Source organism: Miniopterus natalensis, chromosome 1, assembly GCF_054644295.1.
Source record: "Miniopterus natalensis isolate mMinNat1 chromosome 1, mMinNat1.hap1, whole genome shotgun sequence".
Classification (NCBI taxonomy): Eukaryota; Metazoa; Chordata; class Mammalia; order Chiroptera; family Miniopteridae; genus Miniopterus; species Miniopterus natalensis.
In genome coordinates, this window is record NC_142081.1 from 163,760,556 (window position 1) to 163,786,241 (window position 25,686).

General features: G+C 37.2%; 1 protein-coding gene across 1 annotated transcript in view; it reads left to right on the plus strand.

Moving 5' to 3' along the window:
• The window catches only part of TMPRSS11A (transmembrane serine protease 11A), a 43,403-nt gene that overhangs the window by 2,110 nt on the left and 15,607 nt on the right, over window positions 1-25,686 (plus strand). Inside the window, exons 2-4 of the mRNA XM_016213205.2 lie at window positions 8,211-8,332; window positions 10,373-10,491; window positions 23,814-23,881. Of these exons, the coding sequence (XP_016068691.2) occupies window positions 8,211-8,332; window positions 10,373-10,491; window positions 23,814-23,881 (309 nt within the window). The remainder of the gene's footprint in view (window positions 1-8,210; window positions 8,333-10,372; window positions 10,492-23,813; window positions 23,882-25,686) is intronic.

Here is a 25,686-nt window from a genome sequence, read left to right on the forward strand (position 1 = left end):
GAAAATAGCAGTTTGTTTTGCAGTGAGCTGTTACAGAGGCAGTGAGCACTACTGTTAGTTTAGGTTTTGTGTATTATTTAGTATGATCTGGTAGGTTATTTTGGAGGTCTGAGAATATTCAAAAAATTTTCCATATAAATTAATGATAAGTGTTTTTTCCCTTTATGCCATTTGGGCTTATGAGAGATTTCAGAGGAATGCTCCACTTCAAGAGGGTGGGGGAAACTGGTACTACTACACCCTGTGTCTCGCCTACATTAATTGTACAATACAGTCTGCTGTCATGCTCACCATTCCTACTTCTCTGTTAACAAGAAACAGCATGCGGAACCCTTGTCAGAATATATTTGATTCATATCTTTGCTGTTTCTGCTATATTGAACCTTGGGTCTCATCTCTATGGGTTTAGCAATCCTCGACATGGCAGAGATATCTTTAGTTTGAACCTTGCTGTGAATACTCATTTGCACTTGCCTTTAGCAATAGCCAAACCCCTACTCTTCCCTAAAAATTTATTAATTGGGTGAATCACTTAAAAGCTCAATTATTTCTCTTGTGTTAATAACATACCAAATGACTTCATTGAATTGTTGTCATTTTCCCAGAAGTCTGCATGTCTCTCTCTTCCTATAGCACATTCTTTTTGGCATTGCTTAATAAATGCAAACATTAGGTTCTTCCTCTCCATTATTATTCTTTAGAGAAAAAGATAGTCCTGGGAAAGTCTGCAAACATTCACATTTTATATTTTAATTTCATTCTGAATACTCATTTTAATCAACTTGTTACTTTGCCAAGCCCATTCTCTAATATATTAAAAAACTAGATCTTCAGAGTTAGAATCAAAACAGCAAACTTCATGTTTCTTATTGATTACTAAGCTTTGCATAAATTATATGTTTTACTGTTTTGTATGTTTTTCAGCAAACTCATAGTGCTCACTATGTGCTGTATATGTGATACATTATAATGTCACACTTAATTCTCACAACAATTCTAAGATTAGGTACTATTATCTCCATTTTATAGATGGAGAGAAAGTAACTGGCCCCCCTACATCATCACAGGTAATAAGGTGAAAGAGCTGGGATTTGAGGCTGTCTAGAGTCAGAGCTTAACTATTTAAATATTCTGCTTGCTTTTCCTTTTTTTTTTTTTTTTTTTTGATAATTTTAAAGCAAAAATAACTTGTTTTTTTATTTAAAATTTGAGTAAAAGATGCTAGTCACTCAATATTCCACAAAGCTGTGGTGACAATTGCGTGAGATAACCCACATTAAAACTCCTGTCCCAAAGAAATTTGATACATGCTAGAGTCCTTCATTACTCACTTCATTGCCTCACATCTCTGGGCGGTATCTACTGTCCCTGTTCCAAGGTAGGACAATTGAAATTCAGAGAGATCTCAAAAATTTCTCAAGATACATGTTAAAGAGTTACAAGCAGGGACAGAAGCCAAACTCTTCTACCCTATCAAACAGGGCCATATCTGCAATACAGGATGCCCACAGAACATTTGTCCAGGCAGGTGAAGACTTAAAGGAATTTTTTAAACCTTTGACTCAGAAAAGCTGTGTTTTTCTTTACTTTCACACTACTACCATGCTCACAACACTGCTCACAACAGTGGTATGGGGGTTTTCTCCAAGCAATTCTCGAGCACCAGCTGTCCTACAATTCAGTTCAGTTCTGACACTAACCAGTTACCACAGATCTCATAGGTTAACATCTCAGCCCCATAAGACTGCCTTTGCTCCACTTCAGATGCCAGTCAAGAGTCCAGGCTGTTATCTGTGCTTCTAACCAATTGGCTATAAATGGAAGTTTCCCACAACCCCCTCCTCAGATTTAATTAATTTGCTAGAGCAGCTCACAGAACTCAGGAAAACAGTTCACCTACTAGATTACCAGTTAACTACAAAGGATATTAAAGTATGTGAATGAGCAGCCAGCTGAAGAGATAACATACAGAGGTCTAGAAGTGTCTTAAATGCAGGAGATTCTGTCCTTGTGGAGTTGGATTGCACCACCCTCCCAACATATGCATGTGTTCACCAACCCAGAAGCCCCGAACTCTATACTATTGGGTTTTATAGAGGCTTCATCACATAGGCATGATTAGTTATTAACTCAGTCTTCAGCCCCTCTTCCCTTCCCAAAGGATAAGGGGAGTGGAGCTGAAAATTCCAAGTTTCTAATCATGGGTTGGTCTTTTGGGTGATTAGCACGCATCCTGAATCTATTCAAGATCCTGCCAAGAATTATCTCATCAGAACAAAAGACATTCCTATTGCCAGAAAATTCCAAGGGACTTAAGAGGGGGGAGAAGGGAATCCTAACTTTTTGAAAATTCATGAGAATTTAAAGCCAGTGGAAAGGAAGATGTGAAAGCAAAAACAAATTCAAGACCTACCCACACCAAGGCGGGGAGCCGCTCCAATCAGTAAAATAACCTCGACCTTTAGTTCATAAATCTCTTTGCTTTTTTGTTTTTATTTTTTTCTTAAATTTATTGGGGTAATATTGGTTAATAAAATTATATGGGTTTTAAGTACACACTTTCCCTCTGGTAGCCACCATACTGTTGTTGTGTCTGTGAGCCTTTGTTTGTTTGTCTTGTTTGCTCATTTGTTGCTTTCACTTTTATATCCCACATATGACTGAAATCGTATGGGTCTTGACTTTTTCTGCCTGACTTACTTCATTTAGCGTGATAATCTCAAGATCCAATCATGTTGTTGCAAATGACAGTATTTCATCTTTTCTTATGGTTAAGTAACATTTCATTGTACCACATCTTTATCCACTCTTTTATCAAAGGACACTTTGGTTGTTTCCATGTTTTGGACACTGTGAATAATACTGCAATGAACATAGGGGAGCATATATCTTTGCAAATAAATGTTCTCAAATTTTATGGGTAGATGCTTAACTTTACTAGCTATTAGGGAAATGCAAATCAAAACTACAATGAGATATACTTCACACCTGTTAGAATGGCTATTATAAAAAAGACAAGTAGTAACAAGTGTTGGAGAGGTTGGAGAGAAAAAGGAACCCTCACTCACTGTTAGGAATGTAGACTGGTACAGCCACTATGGAAAACAGTATGGAGGCTCCTAAAATTATTAAGAACAGAGTTATCACATGACCCTGCATCCCCTCTTCTGAGTATCTATTCATTTGTTTTTTATGCTGCTTGAAATTTCACACACTATTCATTTGGGTTAATAGGAAGCCTGTTCTGAAAAAGAAGAAAATTATTCTCAGAAGGAAGTTTGATATCACAGAGAAAAAAAATGGGTTCTGGGTACTAGAGGCTAAAATTAAGTTCTAACTCTGTAAAATGAATTGAGCAAGTTATTTACCTATAAAATAAAGATAAATAATTCTACTGACAAGAGTGTTTGGAGGATGAAAGATTGCAATACATCAACAACTCTACAAAGTCAGCACTTACTAAATAGTAGCTCTTGTTCTTATCATTTTTAGTATTAAATGCTCATTCTAAAATAGTCACAGACATGATATTATACATAGAAATCCCTAAAGACTCTATTAAAGTACTACTAGGTTTGATAAAAGAATTCAGTAAGGTAGCAGGATACAAAATTAACATCTGAAAATCAACAACATTTTTATACACCAAAAATGAGCTCTCAGAAAGGGAAACTAAACAAACAATACCTTTACCATTGCAATTAAAAAATTAAGATACCTAGGAATAAACTTAACCAAGGATGTAAAAGACTTTTACTCGGAAAACTACGTGAAACTGAAAAAAGAAATAGAGGAAGATTTAAACAAATGGAAAAATATACCATGCTCATAGATTGTAAGAACTGATATCATTAAAATGTCCATACTACCCAAAGCAATCTATAGATTCTATGCAATTTCTATTAAAATACCAACAGCATATTTCATATAGCTAGAACAAATATTCAAAAAATTTATATGGAACCCCCCCCAAAAAAACAGAATAGCCACAGCAACCTTGAGAAAGAAGAACAGAATTGGAGGGATCACTTTAATGGATATCAAACTATACTACAGTCATTATAATCAAAACAGCTTGGTACAGGTATAACAACAGACATATAGATCAATGGAACAGAACAGAGACCTCAGAAATAGACCCACGCCATTATATTAACTTAATATTTGACAAAGGAGGCAAGAGCATACAATGGAGTAAAGATAATCTCTTCAATAAATGATGTTGGGAAAATTGGACAGATACATGCAAAAAACTGAAACTAGATCACTAACTCACTCCATACACAAGAATAATTTCAAAATGGATAAAAAACTTAAATAAATATAAGTCATGAAAACATAAAAATCCTGGAAGAAATCATAGGCAGTAAAGTCACAGACATCTCACATAGTGGAATTTTCACTGATACATCTCCTAGGGCAAAAGAAACTAATGAAAAAATAAACAAATGGGACTACATCAAACTAAAAAACTTCTGCACAGCAAAAGAAATCAGCCTCAAAATACAAAGGAACCCCATGATATGGGAGAACATATTTGCCAAGGATGCATCTGATAAGAGGCTAATTTCCAAACTGTACAAAGAACTCAATACAACTCAACAAGAGGAAGACAAGCAATCCAATTAAAAAATGGGCAAAGGACCTAAATAGACATTTCTCCAAAGAGGACATGCAGATAGATGGCCAAGAGACACATGAGAAAATGCCCAACGTCGCTAATCATCAGAGATGCAAATTAAACCCACAATGAGGTGTCACCTCACACCTGTCGGAATGGCTCCATCAACAAGTCAACAAACGACATGTGCTGGCGAGGGTGTGGGGAAAGGGGACCCTAGTGCACTGCTGGTGGGGATGCAGACTGGGGCAGCCACTATGGAAAACAGTATGGAGGTTCCTCAAAAAATTAGAAATGGAGCTGCCTCTTGACCCAGTGATTCCACTCCTAGGAATGTATCCTAAGAACCCTGAAACATTCATCAGAAAGAATATATGCACCCCTATGCTCATAGCAGCACAGTTTACAATAGCTAAGATCTGGAAACAGCCCAAGTGCCCATCAGCAGATGAGTGGATAAAAAAGCTGTGGGACATTCACACCATGGAGTACTATGCAGCTGTAAAGAAGAAGGAGCTCATACCCTTTGAGACAGTAGGAAGGGAAACTGGGGAAAATTATGCTAAGCAAAATAAGTCAAGCAGAGAAAGACAAATATCACATGATCTCAGTTATATGTGGAATCTAAAGAACTTAATTAACTGATGAACAAAATAGGTTCAGTGACATAGAAGCATGGATCAGACTGACGAATCTCAGAGGGAAGGTATGGGTGGCAGGGTGGGTGGGGAGAGAGTAACCAAAAAATTTATATATTTATATGCATAACCCATGGACACAGACAAAAGTGTGGTGAAAGCCTGGGGCGGGGAGTGGGTGAAGGGGGGTCAATGAGGAAAAAAGGGGATATCTGTAATATTTGCAACTATTAAAAAATAATAAAATAAAATAAAATAGCCACAGAGTACCCAGGTAGATATTCACAAATTAGGTCCCAACAAAAGAATGCTTTTCTCTAACAAATGACTGATTTTAGTGGTTCAGAGGGAATGATGATTTTCATTGGTGAAATGAGAGTTTGGCACTTTGGCCTATAAGAATTTTCCTCCAGAGATGGGAACCAGGCTAGAAAAAGAGAAGCAGATTTCTGCACCAAATGGCTCCCAGGAATTTACTGCATTTAACACCTTTTGTCAGTTACATTAGGAGTTAAATAGATATTTTGGTAGGCATGGGAAGCTAACCGATAATTTCTTTTTAAATCAGATAGTACATTTTAAACTTCAAAAGCTATCTTTATGAAGAGTTATGAGAACATAACCTATCTGTTAATTGACATGTGTAAAACAATCACATGTATCTATCTACATGTGTGAAATGATAACACGTATCTATAAGAAAACAGAAAAATCATCCTGAAAAAAGAAAAATTTGGAGCTTGTAGACAAAATTATAAAGGGCATGTGGTTGACTGTGGAGTGAGTCAAAGTTGCTGCCTTCAGGGAAGGACTTTCTAGAAAAAGGTAAATCCACGTGGGGTAGGGAGGCCTTTTGCTAACTCAAGTCATCTTTGAACTCACATATATATATAGAAGTCCTGAGGCTAGAGCTTGGTTGCTGAGGAAATGAATATCCCAGCTTTGATCATTAACAATTCATACTGTTCTATATATTCTTCAAGATGTAAATCTTTCAGTCTGTAAGACTACAGAAAGCGAAGTTATAAAATTGTTCAAATTATCATGTTTTCATTGACAACATCTTTGGAAAAATCATGCCTTGAATATGCTGAATAATCAAGCTTAATGAAGGTATAAAGGATGTGAAAAACTGGATCTCACGGAAGGTAGAGCGCCAGTTAGGTCATGAAGAGGGATTAACTTTAGCTTTCTTTCCATGTTAACAGTTCACTTTACATTCTCCCAAATTATTGCTTGAAAAAATATCCCTTAGTCTTCTAATTGCATGCTTAATATAGAATTCCATTTTAATGAAATAGTTCACCACCCCCACAATTAGTAAAGAAGATTTATATCTCACATGTTTTTGTGTGAAGTCTTTAGATTTCTGTCTATTTTATCAAAGTCATAATATTTTGTGATAAATCTCTAAGATGTGCCCCAAGAATCCTATCCCTTTGTGTACATATTCCTTCTCCCAGTTATTCAAACACTATTCTAGCCTGGCAGGGCATGGCTCAGCGGTTGAGCATCGACCTAGGATCCAGGCTATCAGGGTTCAATTCCCAGTCAGGGCACATGCCCGGGTTGTGGGCTCAATCAATGACTCTCTCATCATTGATGTTTCTATCTTTCTTTCTCCCTCTCCTTTCCTCTCTCTGAAATCAATAAAGATATATTTAAAAAATAATAATAAGCACTATTCTAGGCACTGCTGTGAAGGAATTTTGCAGATATGATTAAATCAGTTGGGCCTAACCTAAGAGGTTATGCCCTACAAAAGGACAAGGTTTGCTCTGGCCAGGTGGCTCGGCTGGTTGGAGAGTCGTCCCATACACTGAAAGGGTGCAGGCTCGGTTCTTAGGTTTCGGGTTTGATCCAGGTCAGGACGCCTAGAGGAAGCAACAACGATCAATGTTTCTCTCTCTCTCTCACCCTCCCTCCCTCTGAAATCAATAAAAACATATCCTTGGGTGAGGATTATAAAAGGCTCTACCTGAGAGAAATTCAGAATATGAGAGAGATTTAATCTGAGGGAGATTCACCATTGCTGGCTTTGAGGATGGAGTGGGCTTATATGGCAAGAAGACAGATTTCAGAGTTCAGGAAATTCCTTGAGTTCTAGCCTTTGTCCTTTGGTTCTTTTTTGTGCTTTTGAATGACTTGGAGACATACTGATAAAATTCTCTGAGAAAATGAATAGTCAAATAAATAAATGAGTGACTAAGCTATATAAAAATATATTTAAAAATGAAAATGCAATCGATGGAGAGGCAGCCTGGCACTGAGAAAAAAAAGTTGTGTTGAAAGAGGGAGAATTCATGAGTTTGAGATTACTGTTGGTCCTATTATATTGGAGTAGCTACTTATTTATCTCTGGGCCTCAGTTTCCTCATCAAGAAAATACATTAAACTATACTACATAGTCTCTAAGTTCTCCCGCATTTTTAAATTTTTAGGTGTTCAGCCATTTAAGAGACTAAGTGATGTCACTCCCCATAGAGCTTTGGCTTCTAGCACCTTAGCTCTTGTCCATCAGAGGACACACTGCCTTTCCACAGCCAGTTAAAAATAAAAGATAAACAGTAAATGGGATGATAGATCTGAAATCATTCTGTAAACTCTAAAAGGATAGACAGGTAAAAGAGATCTTTTTTAAAGTGTTGAAGAAAGGAGTGGTGCTTTTTCAAGCATGTGTCCTACTTTGGACCACACTATTAGGAGAAGTCAGAACTGGCCACCACGCAGAGCCATCAATTGCCTTGAGAAATGAAACCAGAAGCAATATTATGGATTCCAAAATTCTGATCTTTTTCACACCTCCCCTCAAACCAAGATGGCCTTCACCAAAATTGAAGACAAATGTCTTCTTGCTGGGAAAGGTAGACTAAAAAAACTTGAAATTATTCAAGGAGGACAGAAAGACTGTAACCATTACATGAGAGTAACGTGAGTTTTCCTTCATGCAGGGCAGTAGGACTTGGCACCCGAAGCCGAGGTTTGAAACCATGGGTGACTGTCCTCCTTGTTGTGTTATCACTGGCTGTGGTGGCAGTAACCATCGGTCTTCTGGCTCACTTCTTAGTCTCTGGTAGGTAAAATTATGGATTTAGCTCAGTTTGAGTTCATTTTTCTGTAAAGCTTCACCTGCATATATGTAAATGTAATTTCATTTTTAAAAACTTGTACTTTTACCTGTAAATGCCCACATTCTGAATAATTTTTATTTATTCAATTATTTCATCAACAAATAATAACTGAATGCCTATTATATGCAAGTACTTTTCTGAGTGCTCAAAACACAGCATTAAGTAAAGCAGGCCAATTCCCTATCTCCTTGGACCTCACAATCTAGGACTCTTTTGAGAATCTACACAAAAGATAGTGATTGTCTGAAATTTACTAGTAATCATAGCAAGTCTAATCGTTCATTGCATATTCAAGTGAAATCCGTGATTAGTTACTAAATTAATTACTAAAATTGGCTCCTTTACTCATCATTTTTCTGTCCACCAACATTTCAAGGGTAAAAGAATAGCATATGCAATGAAATAATAAATTTTGAAATGATATAAACTATAAATATGACACAATGTTGTTACTTATTTTTAGAGAAAAAATTTCATTCTTTCCAAAATAATATTCAGGGAATTTTTTTATTGCCTGATATATTTATAATCACACGAATAATGCATTTTGGAATTCTCTCTTCTTACATTTCACCTTTCTCTGCATAGAGTGAAAACCATTTACATTTTTTGACAAATCTCTTCCTGCAATGTGACTCTGACCCAGGTGTATGTGATTAAACAACCAGTTCAGGCTGCTTATTTGAATAGTCTTATCTGTTGTCACCTTCCTCAGACTTAATGAGAGACTGAAGCCTCCATTAAGAGCTTTAAAGGGCCGACCGGTGTGACTCAGTGGTTGAGCGCTAACCTATGAACCAGGAGGTCATGGTTCAATTCCTGGCCAGGGCACATGCCTTGGTTGTGGGCTTGATCCCCAGAAGGGGGTGTGCAGGAGGCAGCTGATCAATGACTCTCTCATCATTGATGTTTCTAGCTCTCTCTCTCTCTCCCTTCCTGTCTCTGAAATCAACAAAGCATTTTTTTAAAAAAAGAAAGAGCTTTAAAGTGCTTGAGAACATAGTTCTGGATCCCCATATAACAACCCCACCTATAGTTTACATGGTGGCAAAAGATTCTTAGGTGAGCTAATTTGATTGCACAAAAGCTCCTTTGCTATGAGTAACAGGATTGGTGACAGTATGGATTGTCTAGATGAGTATCGGGGGACCGAAAAAGCCTTACACACCCAGAGATGTCTCACATAGGAGACAGACTATCCTGAGATCCCTGCTTCTTTCCCAGGGCCATGGGAAACCCTATGCAGGCTCCCCAAGGAGAAAGGCGGTTCTGTTCTCAGTCCCTAACTCTTTCCTAGCTTCCTCTCCCACCCTGCCCTCCACCCCCAGGCTTTGCTCCTAAGATTACTAAATTCCTCAGTAGTTTCCTGATCTTTCTTCTCTGATCTTTCGCCTTTCTGACTGATTCATCCTGGTTACACACTATTCTCACTTCCAAACTCAGTTTTCCTCCTGCTTTTCTTTGTATGTATTTCTTAGTGTACTTGGTTCTCACATTACAAAGTTAAAATATATAAGGATTTTTATTTACCTCTACTTCCAGTAGAGTATAACATGATATACACTTCACCTCAGCAAACAGTAATGTGGTAATTAGACATTCCAGTGCTAGAGCCAGACTATCTGGGTTTGAAACCCTGGTAGGTCGCTTACCACTTGCATAGCATAGAGCAAGTTACTTAATACCTCTGAGCCTCACTTTTCTCATTGGTGAAATGGAGGTGATTATAATCTTAGAGAGCTGGAGTGAGGAATTGATACACATAAAGTGTCCAGAACAGGGCTTGGCACATAATAGGCATTCAATAAATATAACCTGCTCTTGTTAATATAAAACATTAATCACTATTTTAATATACTTTTTATGAAACAAAATTAGAAAGAATCTCAGCAATATATTCAAGACCATATTAGCTTTGTTATAGTCAGATCCTGAATTTTATGCCTAAACATTTAATTTTTTCCTTTTCCTTTTTATCATAGGCCAGAAAACGGAGTATTACCATGGTACCTTTAAAATTTTAGATGCACGAATCAATAGTAATTCTGGACAAAATGGCATATACCAACTTAAGGACTTAAAAGAGATGAGTGAAAAGTTGGTAAGTCAGATAAAATTATTTCTGTCATGGAGCAATGAAGGTAGAAGGGATTTTGTAGATCATTTCATTCAATATTTTTCAAAACATAATTTTCAGACTGCCTGCATCAGAATCATCTCGCAGATCCCTAGGTCCCACTCCAGACCCACTGAATCACTGTCTGATGGGATGGGGAGGTAAGGTTGGGGGGCAAGGTAATTGGCATGTCTGACAAATGGGTCACTCTGATAAACCACTCTTTCTAACTCCCCTGCTTCATTTAAAGGCGAGAGAACTGATGTCAAGGTATCTCCAGGCCCATTTCTCCCCCTATTCAACCACAATATTACCCCAGTGGAAAAGCTTAACCATGCCAGCAGTGGTTACTTGTAAGGCCACATGCTCTTTTTGGAAGGCCACACTTTAAAATTTAAAATATTTTTATGTATATGAGGAAAGATGATCATAAATATTCATTTTATCTTACAAACATAGTAAAAGTAAAAAATACCCAGACTTGTTACATAATATTTAAATGAAATACTAACAATTTTTTAAAAACTAAAATAAAGGAATGCTCCCAAAAGGAAAAAAAAAAGTAAATTTAGCTGTATAATAATTCTGCTCAGGATACCTATAAAGACAAAGCTCAAGGTAGCTTCTTTGACAAGGAGACACAGAGCACAGTTATTTTTAAAGGTATAAAAATGACAGGTGTATTGGTTTGTGTTAGTCAAAGAACTTTTCCTTCCCAAAAAAAAACATTTTCTTTCACCTTAGCGAGTTTGGCTCAGTGGTTAGAGCGTCAGTTTGTGGACTGAAGGGTCCTGGGTTTGATTCTGGCCAAGGGCATGTACCTCAGTTGCAGACTCAATCCCTGGCCCCAGTCGGGGCACATGTGGGAGGCAACCAATCGATGTGTCTCTCTCACATCGATGTTTCTCTCTCTCTCTCCCTCCTACTCTCTCTGAAAAAGCAATGGAAAGAATATCCTCAGGTGAGGACTGAAAAACACATGCACACTTTCTTTCTTTCTCAAGTCAGTTTTCATTTTTCCATATCACCATCCAATCTTTGTCCTAGACATGCTAAAGATGTTTATAATGTATACTTTCAATTATTAAGCCATGCATACTTTTTCTATATTGAAGTTTCACCTCCCCAAACCAATAATTAACATTTAGGAATTGATATACATCTTTTTTTTTTTGGTATGCTTTGTTTTTGGTTTTTTGGGTTTTTTATTGTTCAAAATATTACAGATATCCCCTTTTGTCCCCATGGACCCCTTCCACCCTGCACCCACTCCCTGCCCCAGGCCTCCACCACACTACTGTCTGTGTCCATGGGTTGTGCATATATGCATATAGATTCTTTGGTTAATCTCTCCTCACTCGCCCTCCCACCCACACCTTCCCTCTGAGATTTGTCAGTCTGTTCCATGCTTCTATGTCACTGAATCTATTCTGTTCATCAGTTTATGTTTTTTAGATTCCACATATAAGTGAGATCATGTGATGTTTGTCTTTCTCTGCCTGGCTTATTTCACTTAGCATAATATTCCCCAGGTCCTTCCATACTGTCCCAAAGGGTACGAGATTCTTCTTCTTTACAGCTGTGTAGTATTCCATGGTGTGAATGTCCCACAGCTTTTCTATCCACTCACCTACTGATGGGCACTTGGGCTGTTTCCAGATCTTAGCTATTGTAAACTGCGCTGCTATGAACACAGGGGTGCAGAGATTCTTTCTTATTGGTGTTTCAGGATTCTTAGGATATAAATCCTTTTATATTTATAGCACCTTAAAAAATAGGATTTGTAATCCATTCTTGAGGAATGCCAGGTAAAAACTAGATATATACCCAGTACTCCCTTTATTCCTCTAATCCTGAGCAACTCCACATAACCTCTTCAATAAAAAAATATCAGTATGTAGTGGTTAAAAAGATATACAAGTTCTTTGAACAATGGGAGACAATATAATTTATTGGAACAGCTAAAAATCTGTTTTCTTTATGTTTTCTGCCCAACATTGTTCTTGTTTTAGACTAAGACATTGTTTCTACTGAAGTGAATGGACGAAAATGCAATTGGTGTTTTAAAAGGAAGTGAAAGAAATGCTATAGTGTATCTATAACAGAAGCTATGTTTGAAGGTAGACTTTTAAGTTTCAGTGCAGCCTACATTTCTAGGAATGAGGAAACCTTAGCGGCAAAGGCTAAGTAGGTAATGGTACATTATCGTCATGACTACATGCAAGGCCCCTCTCGTCATCACTATTTATTACCCTTCATTCTCATAGCACACTCCCATTCACCTCCCTCTGCAGGTGACCATTCTGTGGTTCATGTGTAGTCTTTTGTTTATATTTATTTTTGCAAAAATACATTTTGTTGTTTTGTATGCACATGCTTTTAATCATTCTACGTGTCATTCAATTCTGTCTTAGTCAATTCTGGCTGCTTTCCCGAAGTGTCATAGACTGAGTGGCTTATAACCAGCAGAAGCTTCTCTCTCATAGTTCTAGAGGCTGGAAGTCTACAATCAGGGTACCAGCATGGCCAGGTTCTGGTGAAGGTTCTCTTTCGGGTCATCTTTTGGTGTATCTCACGTGGTAGAGAGCAGGGGGCTCACCAGCTCTCGGAGTCTCTTTTATAAGGACACCAACCCCACTTATAACCTAATTACCTCCCAAAGGCCCCACTTCCTAATAGTTTTACATTGGGGGTTAGGATTTCAACATATGAGTTTGTGGGGTAAACAAATATTCAATCCATTGTATCACTTTTTGTTTCATACTGTTTAACTCAGATTTGTTAAGATCTATGTTGTTAAATGTGTATTAATTAATTGCTCTTAACGGTCACATGATGATTCATAGCGTGTACCCACCATGTTTTACCTCCTGCCCATTATTCCAAGAAATGCTGCACCAAACAGCCTCCACCTTACCCCCTTATGAACCCATGCAAGTTCTTCCGGAAGCAAAATTACCGGGTCATTAGGTGTGCATACACTTAATTTGGCTAATGGGTGCTGGCTTGCTCTTTGGAGCGGCTGCATCAGCGCGCACTCCCATCTGCAGTGCGTGAGGATCCCCACGTCCCTACAGCTTTGCCAACACCTGGTATTAGTTGGCTTTCTAATTTCTGCCAGCCATTATCTTATTCGTGGTTTAATTTGCATTTTTCTAATTACTAATGAGTGTGCGCATTGTTATGTATCCGTGTTAGCCTTTTGGGCTTTGCTTTCTATGAGTTGCCTGTGCCTGTCCTTTGCCCGTGTTTCCATTAAGGCTGTTTTGTTTTCCTAGCATTGCTCTGCAGTTCTTTACGTCGCGCTGTGAGCGGTTTGCTGGTTACAGACATTGCACCGTTCCATTCTGTCTGCTAGTAATTGAACCAGGCTGTCCTTCGTGAAACAGATTCATAAGTTTGAAATAATCATATTCATCAATTCTCTTTGCGTTATGGTTGTGTTTTTAAAGTTTTTTATGAAGTCATTCCCTCTTTCTAAGTCTATACTAAAATATTCTACTATAGTTTCTTCAATCAACTTTATAGTTTGACCTTTCCCGCTGCGTCTTTGATGTATTTGGAGCCCACCTTCAAGTGCGATGGGGCCCAGGCACTATTCTCCATATGGTGAGCCAGTTTTCCCAATTTAATTAGACAACCTGTTTTCCCAGGAGATGGTATGGTTATGCAGCTCTGTACACTTCTCGGCATCTGAGTCTTCCAGGAAAGGAAACATAATCTGTTCCCTACAGCTGTTCCCAATCTCTTTGGAGCGATGAGGGTAACACACGTGAAACTGAATAGCATGACACAATATAATTAAGGATTAAATTGTATGTTGAGGAAATAAGTACCGAAGAACTTCAAAGACAAGAAAGATCAACTAGGGTTCCCATAGTCAGGAAAGGCTTTGTATTATTTTAACCCTATTTAAATAAGACAGGTGTCCCCTTCCTTCCACTCCCCACTAAGTTACCTTAAGAAGAATTACAGGAAGGGTTCATGCCTCATCCCGAGCCACTCCTGTTTATTGTTGCTAAATTTCAATGAATAAAACCAGATTCCTCTCTCTGCCCTATATGGGTGCTAACTAGACAGCCAAGAAAAACAGGTTGCAGGTCCTGCTCTTCCTCATAATTTGGGATTTACTAATATGAATGCAAACAGAAAAAAAAGTAAAAAGCATTCATGTTCAGATACTGCTAAAACCCATCCCAGTTCCCTGAGATAGTGGCACAGACATGTGTCATCATCTTTCATATCATTCTTCAGAGAAGACTCCGGTAACCAGATACCAGTAATTCATGATTTCCCAAACAGGCAGGTCACTTTCATTATTATTATAAGTTTGAGTAGGGTCATGAACAGAAAGAATACTTAATTTGGAAAAAATATATATTTCAGAAATATCAAGAAATATTTTTAAATTATACTGTCATTACGAATGTGAAAGTTACGAACTTGTAACACTATGACAATAACAATAGCTTAGCATATATTGAATGCTAAGCACCACAATAAGCATCTTATGTGTTATTTTAGTTAATCCTCAAAAACAGCCTCACGAGGTAGGTACAATTACTATCAGTTTTACAGATGAGAAAACCAAGGTATAGAAAAGTTAATTTATTCAAGATCACACAACTAGTAAATGATATAGTTAGGACTTGAGATTACATGTTCTTAATAAGCTCTCATCCATAAGACACGTCTATGTGACTTTACTTCACATTGACCAACCCATAAGACACCAGAAATCAAGAAAGTATTCCTGGTACATTAGCCTCTTTCAACTATACTATTAACATGGCCTAGTAGTGATCATCAGCTGCATTAACAAAGGCAACCATCGGAAATTTTCTTATTGGGGTCATCTCTCCCTCAAAAACACTATGCCTGAACCCAAAGCAGTTCTAAATTTTATCTTCTTTGTACCAGGAACACCAAGAACAGGGCTTTAAGTGGTCCTCAAAGTATCCTTGAGAGTCTGTGCTAGAATTGTAGTGACAAAAAACTTGGAAACAGAAAGTGATGCAAGGAGATGGATGTAGTTGGAATGTAGTTACTCTCTATACAAATTAGAAGGCAGAGGTAAGACTCGGCTCAGATCAACACTGAAGCAGGAGTTCTACTGAGAAAAAGCAACTGGGTCAAGGTAAACTTAACAAAGGTATTAGACTATTTCAAGCGTGGACTGGCATAAGGTAAGAAAAGTAAAAGATGCTTAATGCTCGGCGAAGGGCTTCAGCCCTATGCCTACAGAGAGCAGATTGGATTTGGAGGCTTTGAGAAAAAAATAAGCAGATGTTATCCAAAAGCTTCTGTTCAGAGGTAAGAAAAATCAGATGTGGAGAGTGGCTGAGTCCTTACTCGAGAGCTAAGATTTACGTTTGCTTGGTAATTAAAGATGAGGCAGGATGAAAAGAGGACGATGTGTAACGCCGCCTCTCCCTTCAACGTCCTTCCTTTGAATCCTGAAAGAAAAGGCGAGTTGTTGTATATTTCCCGTCAAACCTTCAGTATAACACTGCAAAGAGGCCTGGTGTCCGCATGTTAGAGATGAGAGAACTAAGCCTCTGAAGGCAAGGTCCACAGCTAGGAAATGACAGAACGGGGATTTGAGGCCACAGAGGTAACTGGAACATACGCGCTTTCCGCTAACTTGTTCTACGAGTCAAGGAGGAACTCAGCTGAGGTGGGAAACTCAGTTCTACAGCAATTTTTCTCTCATTTAATATCTAAATCCATAAGGATTATAAATCTCATATACGGTGCTAGATTACTTTTACTTAAGCAACACGTTGTATTTATTTATTATATAAAGATGTCTTTATCCTTACTTTCTTTACTTCCCTGTATCAGTTTTTATCCAGCTTTATTGAGACGCAAATGACACATAACATTGTGTAAGTTTAACGTGTAAAACATGCTGATTTGATACATTTATATATTACAAAATAATTATCACCATAACAATATTAATTCTTCCAGTCCATAAATATGGGATATCTTTCATTTGTTTTTGTTTTCTTCAATTTCCTTCATCAAAGTCTTATAGCTTTCAGGGTAGAGATGTCTCACTTCCTTGGTTAAATTTATTCCTAAGTAAGTTTATTATTTTTGATGTTATTGTGAATGGGATCGTTTTCTTTTTTCAGATATTTTGCTGCTAGTGTAATAGAAATGCAACTGATTTCTGTATATTGATTTTGTATCTTGCAACTTTACTGAATTCATTAGTTCTAACAGTTTTTTGGTGGAGTCTAGGATTTTCTATATACAGCATCATATTTCTGCAAATAAAGGCAACTTCACTTCTTTCTAATTTAAATGTCTTATTTCTTTTTCTATTTTGTACTATAGTGAATAGGAGTGGTTAGAGTGGATGCCCATATTCTTATTTCTGATCTTAGAGGGAAAGCTTTCAACCTTTTATTGTTGAGTATGATGTAAACTGTGGGCTTGAATATGGCCTTAATATGTTGAGGTAGGGCAATTTGTTGTGCATTTTTATCATGAAAGATATTTTGTCAAATGCTTTTTCTGCATCTATTGAGATGAACACATAATTTTATCTTTCATTCTATTAATGTGTATGTCACATTTATTAATTTGCATATATTGAGACATTTTTGTATCCCAGGAATAAATCCCACTTCATTATGGTGTATGATCCTTTCAATGTGCTATTGAATTTGGTTTAGTAATATTTTGTTGAGAATTTTTGCATTTATATTTGTCAGGGATACTGGCCTATTGTTTTCTTTTCTTATGGTGTCCTTATCTGGCTTTGGTATCAGGGTAATTCTTGCCTTGTAAAATGAATTTGGGAGTATTCCTTCCTCTTCAGTTTTTTGGTAAGCTTTTGAGAAGGATTGGTATTAATTTGTCTTTAAATGTTTGGTAGATTCACCAGTGTTGGGAGGCTTTTGATTACTGACTCAGTTTCCTTGCTCATTTTTGATGTGTTTGGACTTACTATTTCTTCATGATTCGGTCTTAGCAAGCTGTATATTTCCAGGAATTTATCCATTTCTTCTAGGTTATCCAATTTGTTGGAATATAATTGTTCATAGTAGTCTCCTGTGATTCTTTATATTTCTGATGTACCAGTTATAACGTCTCCTCTTTCATTTTTTATTTTGTTTACTTGACTCTTTTTTCTTAGTTTGTCTAGCTAAAGCCTTGCCTATTTTGTTTATCTTTTTTAAAAAATGAGTTCTTAGTTTCCTTTATCTTTTATTGTTATTTTCCTGGTGTCTATGTCATTTATTTCTGCTCTGGTCTTTGTTATCTCCTTGCTTCTGCTAACCTTGGGCTTAGTTTTTTTCTTCTTCCTTGAGGTAAAAAGATGTTTATTTAACATCTTTTCTCTTTTCTTAATGTAGGCATTTATTGCTACAGACTCCCCTCTTAGAACTGCTTTTGCAGCATCCCATAAGTTCTGGTATATTGTATTTCCCTTTTTATTTGTTTCAAGATATTTTTGGATTTCCCTTTAACCCATTGGTTGTTCGGAAATATGTTGCTTGCCCGGCCGGGCGTGGCTCAGCAGTTGAGAGTCGACCTAGGATCCAGGCGATCGGGGTTCGATTTCCGGTCAGGGCACATGCCCGGGTTGCGGGCTGCAGCCGATCAATGACTCTCCTCTCATCATTGATGTTTCTATCTCTCTCTCTCTCCTTCTCCCTTCCTCTCTCTGAAATCAATAAAGATATATTTTTTTAAAAAGAAAAAAAAGAAATACGTTGCTTAATTTCCACATATTTGTGAATTTTCTAGCTTTCCTTCAGTATTGATTTCTACATTCCTACTGTAATAGTCAGAAAAGGTACTTGGTATAATTTCAGCCTTCTTAAATATTTCCTAAGATTTTTTTAATGACCTACCATATATGATCTATTCTGGAGAATGTCTATGTGCACCAGAGAAGAATGTGTATTTTGCTGCTATTATATAGAATGTCCTGTTGGTCAAGTCCAATGTTTCTCTGTTGATTTCCTGCCTGGATGATCTATCCATTGTTGAAAATGAGGTATTGAAATCCCCTACTATTATTTTATTGCTGTCTATCCCTTCAAATCTATTTAGTATTTACTTAATTTAGGAGCTATGAAGTAGGGTGCATATATATTTATTATGGCTATATTTTCTTGATGAATCAACCCCTTTATAATTATTATTCTTTGTCTTGTATTACTTTTTTAGCTTACAATCTCTTTTGTCTGTGTCAGTTTTTGAGGAGCAAGACAATAATTAAATCAACTGTAATAGAGAGAGGAAGTAGGTAAATAAATATATTTGCATATATATGTGTAATATAAGCAATCTATGATTGGAGGAATGATGTGGATGCATGTTTTCTGAGGGAAGATTTTTTTTGTCAAAAGGAAGTGATATTAGCTGTCTGTAAATTTTCTGATAAAGTTGTAAATATTGCACAATCTTCACTCTACTGGGTAATCTATTTAGATTAATAGTCATTATTCAGGCACTATAAGAGAGTCGGAGAGAAATTATTCCCTCTCTGATAGAATAATTAAATTTAGAAATTTTGAGGACAACACATCTGGAGAGAACATGAATCTTCTAAATAATGATCTTTTCTTGCTTCAACCACTCTGGTTTAAATATCTTCAATACAACTTTAAACAGATATTAATTGTGTATTTTCCTGTTTTAAAGAGGTAATTCAGAGATCTAGGCTTTTGTAATGTACTTAAATGTAGTATATTTAATAATGTCTTTATCACCCTTCATTACAAACATTTTGACTATCAATCCCAGGAATATAAACCAATTTGGGATAAGGTTATCCAATATGTTGCTATTTGCTATATATGATTAGGTGGTCACAGATGTCTATATGTTTCCTTCTGACATTTCACACACAAAAAACACTGAGGAAAAACTAGTACAATCAAAGAAATAACTTTGGTAACATCACATAACACTACAACCCATTGGGTGATATCATTACTTCCTGGTTTAGAGTAATCCGAATGTCATACTTCCTTGGCACATCGCTCACACACCCGCAGATCCCATATGACACTGGACACAACCGCCTTCTCCAACAGGCACAGCGCTGGGTTCAAAGCTCTGGGAGTTATAAAGAGGACTTCAGTGAAAATGAAGTGACTCGATTCCCAGGCCAACAAGCCCTTCTGGGAGTCCTGTGAGCCCCACCAGTGCCCAGGTTGGCCAAGTTCAATATAGGCTTAGGATAACGATTCACAGCTGATTTATTGAATCTTAGGTTTCACCAAAACTCTACGGTTTTAAATAGATACAATAATAACTTCAAAGGATTGCAACAGAACTATTAAGATTATAACCCTTATTTTTGGAAGCAAAGAAAACAGGCTGCCTTTGGAGAGGAGTTTAATGGATATATTCGCATATATATTTGTAGCATAAACGATCTATGAGAGGAGTATAACAGTTTTGGTCTCCCTAACATGCTGCTTGCTACACATAAGTGGGTAGGAGCTCTTAGAACCCACCGGGATGCTCGCCCTGGGTCAGCTGGCTCACTGCTGTGTCACCGTGGGCAATTCACTTACTTACTTATACAATGAGTAAAATGATAGTATTCACCTCAGAGGCTGATGTGAAAAGCAAATAAGCTCAAAGACAATGGAGTTTGTGCCTGGTGCACAGGTAGAAGACAACAGTGATACTACTCTTCTATTATAACTAACACAGTGTCATCATAGAGGAGTTTTCCACAAGGAATCAAATTACCTGAAAATGTCAAAAAGGAGGGGGGAAAAAATCCCTTCAATTAATTCATGGGCAATTTTTCCTCCAGGAGCATTGATCACAAAGCCCATTAAAAACTCTTAAGTATCTGGATAAATGCAAGACTTTCTAATAAATAGATTCTCTCTTTCGTTAATTCATTCAACAAAACATGCTGCATTCCTATGTGTTGTAGAGCATGAAAGATGAATCACTGTTCCTATCCAGAAAGGGTCTTCCGTTTAGTAGAGAAGGTAACATATTTGCATAGCTAACTATATTAGGAATAGAAGGTAAATAAGAAAAATTAAGGCAAGAGGAAAAAAGATTACTCTGGGGTTCAAGGAATAACTCCAAAGAAGGTATTACCTCAACTAGACCTTGAAGGAGAGTTGTGATCCAGAAAAGCAGAGTTATCGGAATGGGGGAGGGTACACAGCCAAGCCTGAAAGGTAGGGTGGTGCTGAGGGGCACGGGGGTCAGGGGCACATGGTGAGGTCCTTGAATGTCTGACTGTATGACTGGAGGCTCAAATTCTATTGTGCTCTGTTCTCTGTTTCTACCTTGAGTTCAGCCTTTTTTAATGGTGTATTTTTAAAAAGCATCTTTTAAACAACCTTTGTGTGGTACTCATTATAATTATGAGAAAGCAACAGAACCCGAAGTTTTCTTTATGGCATATTTTGGTTCCCAGGGGCTCATCTGGTGTGATGGTGGAAGAAATTGCTTTCCAATCCCATTGGCCAGTCTTCAGTGGCCAATCTTCAGTGGCCTAACTATATGCAGGTTGCATTCTCAGCCCCCTATGTGAATACAAAGACTGCTCTGAGAGCATTCATTTGGGGGCATCTGACAGTGAAAGGAGGCTACGTGAGTAAACAGAGCTAGTTTTCGAATGATCAGTGAATGGCTGGGTGAGGCCTGTTTGAGTTGACAGCCCCTCCCTAACTCTTTCATTAAACACCCAACTAACCTCCAATTGCCCTCTTAGAACTTAATCTCAGTGCAATTACCAGCATTTCAAAATCATCAGACTTAAAGAGGTACTACCCTGAAAGAGGGTCTTTGTTCAGTGTTAGGAGAGTAACTCCACCTACAAAATTCTACAAAAGCCCCAGAGGGGAAGTAGGATAGATTTAGAAATCACTTACTCTTTTAGGTGGTATAAATAATAAATTTATAACAAGCTGGCACACAACTTTAAAAAAAAAAAAAAAAGTGTCCTCCAAAATTTCGGAGAATTTAGAATGCCAAAAAGGGTTGAGGGAGTGTTTCTGATGAGGTAGGCCTTAATCTGCCAGGGAAACATGATTTCAGGGTCTCTAGTTCATACATAAACGCCACTCAGCAATAAAATTTCATGTTTGCTCTAATTTTCCCCATTGTAAATGCCTTTAGTGTAAGAACCCTCCTAGCCAATCTGCTCCCCAGCATTTCTCAAAGTGTTTACCTCATGGTTCCCCGACACCTAAAGATCCTGGGCCTCACCCTAGACCTGTTCAATGAGTCAGAGTCCTGGAATTTGAGTTATAAAAAGGAAACTTCTTTATTTGTATGATTACTGAAGTTACTCCTACCTAGATTCTTCTTATGTTATTATTTCTGCTCCTATCTTCCCAGAGAGTTGAACCAGTCAAAGACAGACCTGATGCTGGGTTCAGATAGTCTTCTCAGCGGGCATGTTGCCATATGAATGATATCATCCGGAGTCAAAAACTTACTCCAATACCTTCACCAACAAATTACAACAGGCCAAGGGATCAACTGTGGTTGGAAGTTCAGAGGATAATTACAAACCAAACTTTTTAAGATACTCAATTGCTATTAACTTTTCTTCTTTTTAATATTTGTCACTTTTATCCCTATTGTTTTTTGTTTGCCTTTGCTTTTCTTTTAGATTTCCCCAGAATACTGAGCAATAGGACTGGCTGTGGGTGACAAGAAAAATGATTATAACAATGTCACTCTTGTGAAAATACATCTTCCAAAACAGTTTCATTTCCAGCAAATAAACCCCACACCTCCTCAGCCCCTTTAAGACTTCTTTTAACTTAAGTACAACTAAAAGTATATTTTGGATCCTAGAAATTTCTGTTTTCCAAGCACTGCTTTTGATCTTACCAAATGCATATCTTTAAATTTTTATACGTTATCTTTTAAAGTCAACCAACTAGTTATTTTATAACTTACTATTATGTATTCTCTAAAAGAAATTGAAGTAAGATGTACATCACATTTAACAGGGAATCTGTGTGTTTGATGAGAAGAGACCTACAGACAGAAGACCTGGGTTTAAGTCCTAGTTTATTATTCACATGGTGCCAAAGAAATTCATATGATGTCTCTGAGTCTCAGTTTACTATTCAAATAAATAAGAATCAGTATAATTCTTAATCCACAGAGTTATTGTAGGAAGTAAAGGACATCGTTAATATTTTGGCTCTCAAGCATTTATGAAATCCTAATAAAGCTAAGGAAATCATAACTTGTTCCTTGATCTCTGAAACAGTATTACACTTATTTTTACCTTTTGTGTTGTGTTTTTTTTTAATGATACTTGGTCTTTTTATCCTTTCCTTAAGGATATAGGACATGTGTTTTTTTGTTTTTTGGGTTTTGTTTTTATTTTTCACCTGTGGCTCCTGTCCTATCAAATGCAGTGCCAGCATTCCGATGACACTGTTGCCACCAAGTGTCCACTGGGAGTACTGCAAGCCAAAATGTAGGTGTGGTGTGGCACAGCATGACCATGCCATGACAGGCCACTAAACCTGCGCATCTGGAAAAAACGGCAGCTTTTCTTCTCCTTCCTTGGTGCAATAAACTGAGTAACGCAACTCTGATATAATCTACAACAGCATATTACTCTTTCTTCCTCCCTGATGTACCCTAGAGCCGACAATCAACAATTCAAAAATCATTGGCTCTCCCCTAAACCCCTAATCCCTCTTTCCTGTATGTATGACCAAAGACCAGCCAAGGAACCTGCGACCTGAAATGCCCAGCTGGAGACCAGGGAACCACCAGTAGTTGACTACCATAGTATATAAGCCCTGTATGTGTATTTAATCTTTGAAACCCGAGGAGCAGCATACAATATCTTTGTTTTACAGGTTAAGAAATTAAGGCTCAAATTGGCTCAGTTAATGGGCAGCAGGATAGGCTTTAAACCCAGGAGTGTGCCGAAGTTCTCTCTACCACCTCATAAGGTCTCCCTCTGCATCCCATAGCAGCTGCTCTGTATTTTTCTGCTTTACCTTCTATGGGGTTTAGGTATCTACCCAAGATACTTACACCAGCACATTCAGAATCACCTGGCAAAATTCTTATAGTATGAAAGCCTATGTCCCTCCCAGGTCAGTTATAACTAAAACTCTGGAAGATAAACCCCAGCATCTAGAATTTTTTTTAAAAATCTGCAATTATTCTGTTGCACTATGAGAGTGGAGAAACACTGGTTTAAATAATGATAGTACTCATGTTAAAAAAAAAAAAAATTCTACAGCTTTAACATTTAACCAGGGGTATATTCTTATTATAAAATACTATATTAACACGACGTTTCTGTCTTATAATAACAGGTGGATGACATATTTATAGATTCGGCCTTGAACAAGCATTATATCAAGAACCGAGTAGTCAGACTGACGTATGTATGTTTGCGCCAAGATGGAGTCAAAGGGCAAAGGGGGCAGGGACCTTCATATATTGTGCACCTCTGTGAGCTAGGCTCTTGGATAGGGTTTCTCATAAGCATTATCTCTACGACAATCTCAAGACATAGCATTGACCATCATTTCATAAAGGATAAAACGAAAACTCAGGGAGGTTAAGTGTTATGTTCAAAGTTCCCCAAGTGACAGAATCAGGATTCAAACCCTATCAACTGATTTTGAGGCCTGGGACTAGCAGAATCCGTGGTCTTGGGGAAACCCAGCATGTCACTGCAGGCACCAAGTTGTATTTTTTATTTTATTTTTTGACAAATGTGTCATTTCAAAAATATTAAGCAGGCAAAGTTGACTACAATATGGGACAATAAGTTTTACTTGTAATAAAGCCCCAGTGTCAGGAGGCATACCTAAACAAAAAGAGGTTTCTGTTTTAATAAATGTTCTGTTTGTTGTGGTGGAGAAGGAATATTCCTATCAGTTGCCAAAACTGCTCAGAGGTTTCAATTGTGTTATTTGGAAAGCACGTAGCAGCACATATACGTAATAGGTGCAAACGTATGGGTCTGTATGACTCATCTTCTTAAAGAAAATTAATATATTCAGACAGATTCAGTTGAAGAAAACAATCACTTTTCTCACCAATAGACTAATGCCTATAACAGACTTACTACAAGTTCCTTACACCTTTACTGAGAACTAGTGACTTCCAGAAGAACTTTCAAATATAAACTGAGTAAATTCTGTAACACGTAGGAGATAAAAGGCACATGTTTGCTGAAACTTTCTCGATTTCGTGCCCTCTTTTCTCAAACTCTGATTTGCCACAATGTTCAAGAAACATTATCAAAATCTTATGGACTCCTTTGAATTTGTAGCCATTATAATGAATTTTTGTGTGAATCCAGAGAAATTCCACCTGGTAAATAAATGTCTTCCCTGTGATTAAATCAGGAAAAATACTTAGTCATATGTTTGCCAATTTGACGTAAAATTCTGATTATTTATATTTTCACATTCCAGAGCCTAAATGGACCTATATAAAATGACCTGTAATTGATATGAACTCCTTTTTTTAGTCAAAGAATTCCAAAAAATTGGCAATTCATAATTTTTAGAGCTTGAATCCTGTTAAGTATAGCAATAAGAGATGTGCAGATCAATACATACATTTTAATTTATTAAAGATGTTTAATTGTTTGGTTTCCTACTTTAAGAATGTGTAAAATTCAGGCCCATACGTGAATGGACTTGAACCTGTTTATATTTTTTAAAAGTTCAAGGACTGGACGGGTTTAATCTGGAGAAGACTCAGGGAGCACAATATTACTATCTTCAGATATTTTATATAAAAAGGGAAATTGATGTTTTATGTATGTCCCACCTGGTAGATCTAAGCTTAATGAACAGAAGATATAAGGAGACACATTTCAACTCAAAATGAAGAGTTCTCTTAAAATCAGAGCTGACCACAGAGAAGGAAAAAAAAGCCTCTTTAGGGAAGTAAATCTGTAAATTTTCCATTACTTTCATTACTGTGCAGGGTTAGAGGAGCACTTGCCATGGAAGCTGTAGAGATGATTCAGGTATCAGATAGATGAGTGACTGGACAAAGAGATCACTAAAGTTTCTTCCAATCCCCAGAGTCTATGATTTCAATGATAATTTCTGGATGTCTGAGTCTTACCCAACTGCTATAACAAGCCTTCAAATTAATGAGAAAAATGCTCTCAAAACATAATGAAAACTTGAAGAGGGAACATATGAAATGGCGTTGGGTCAG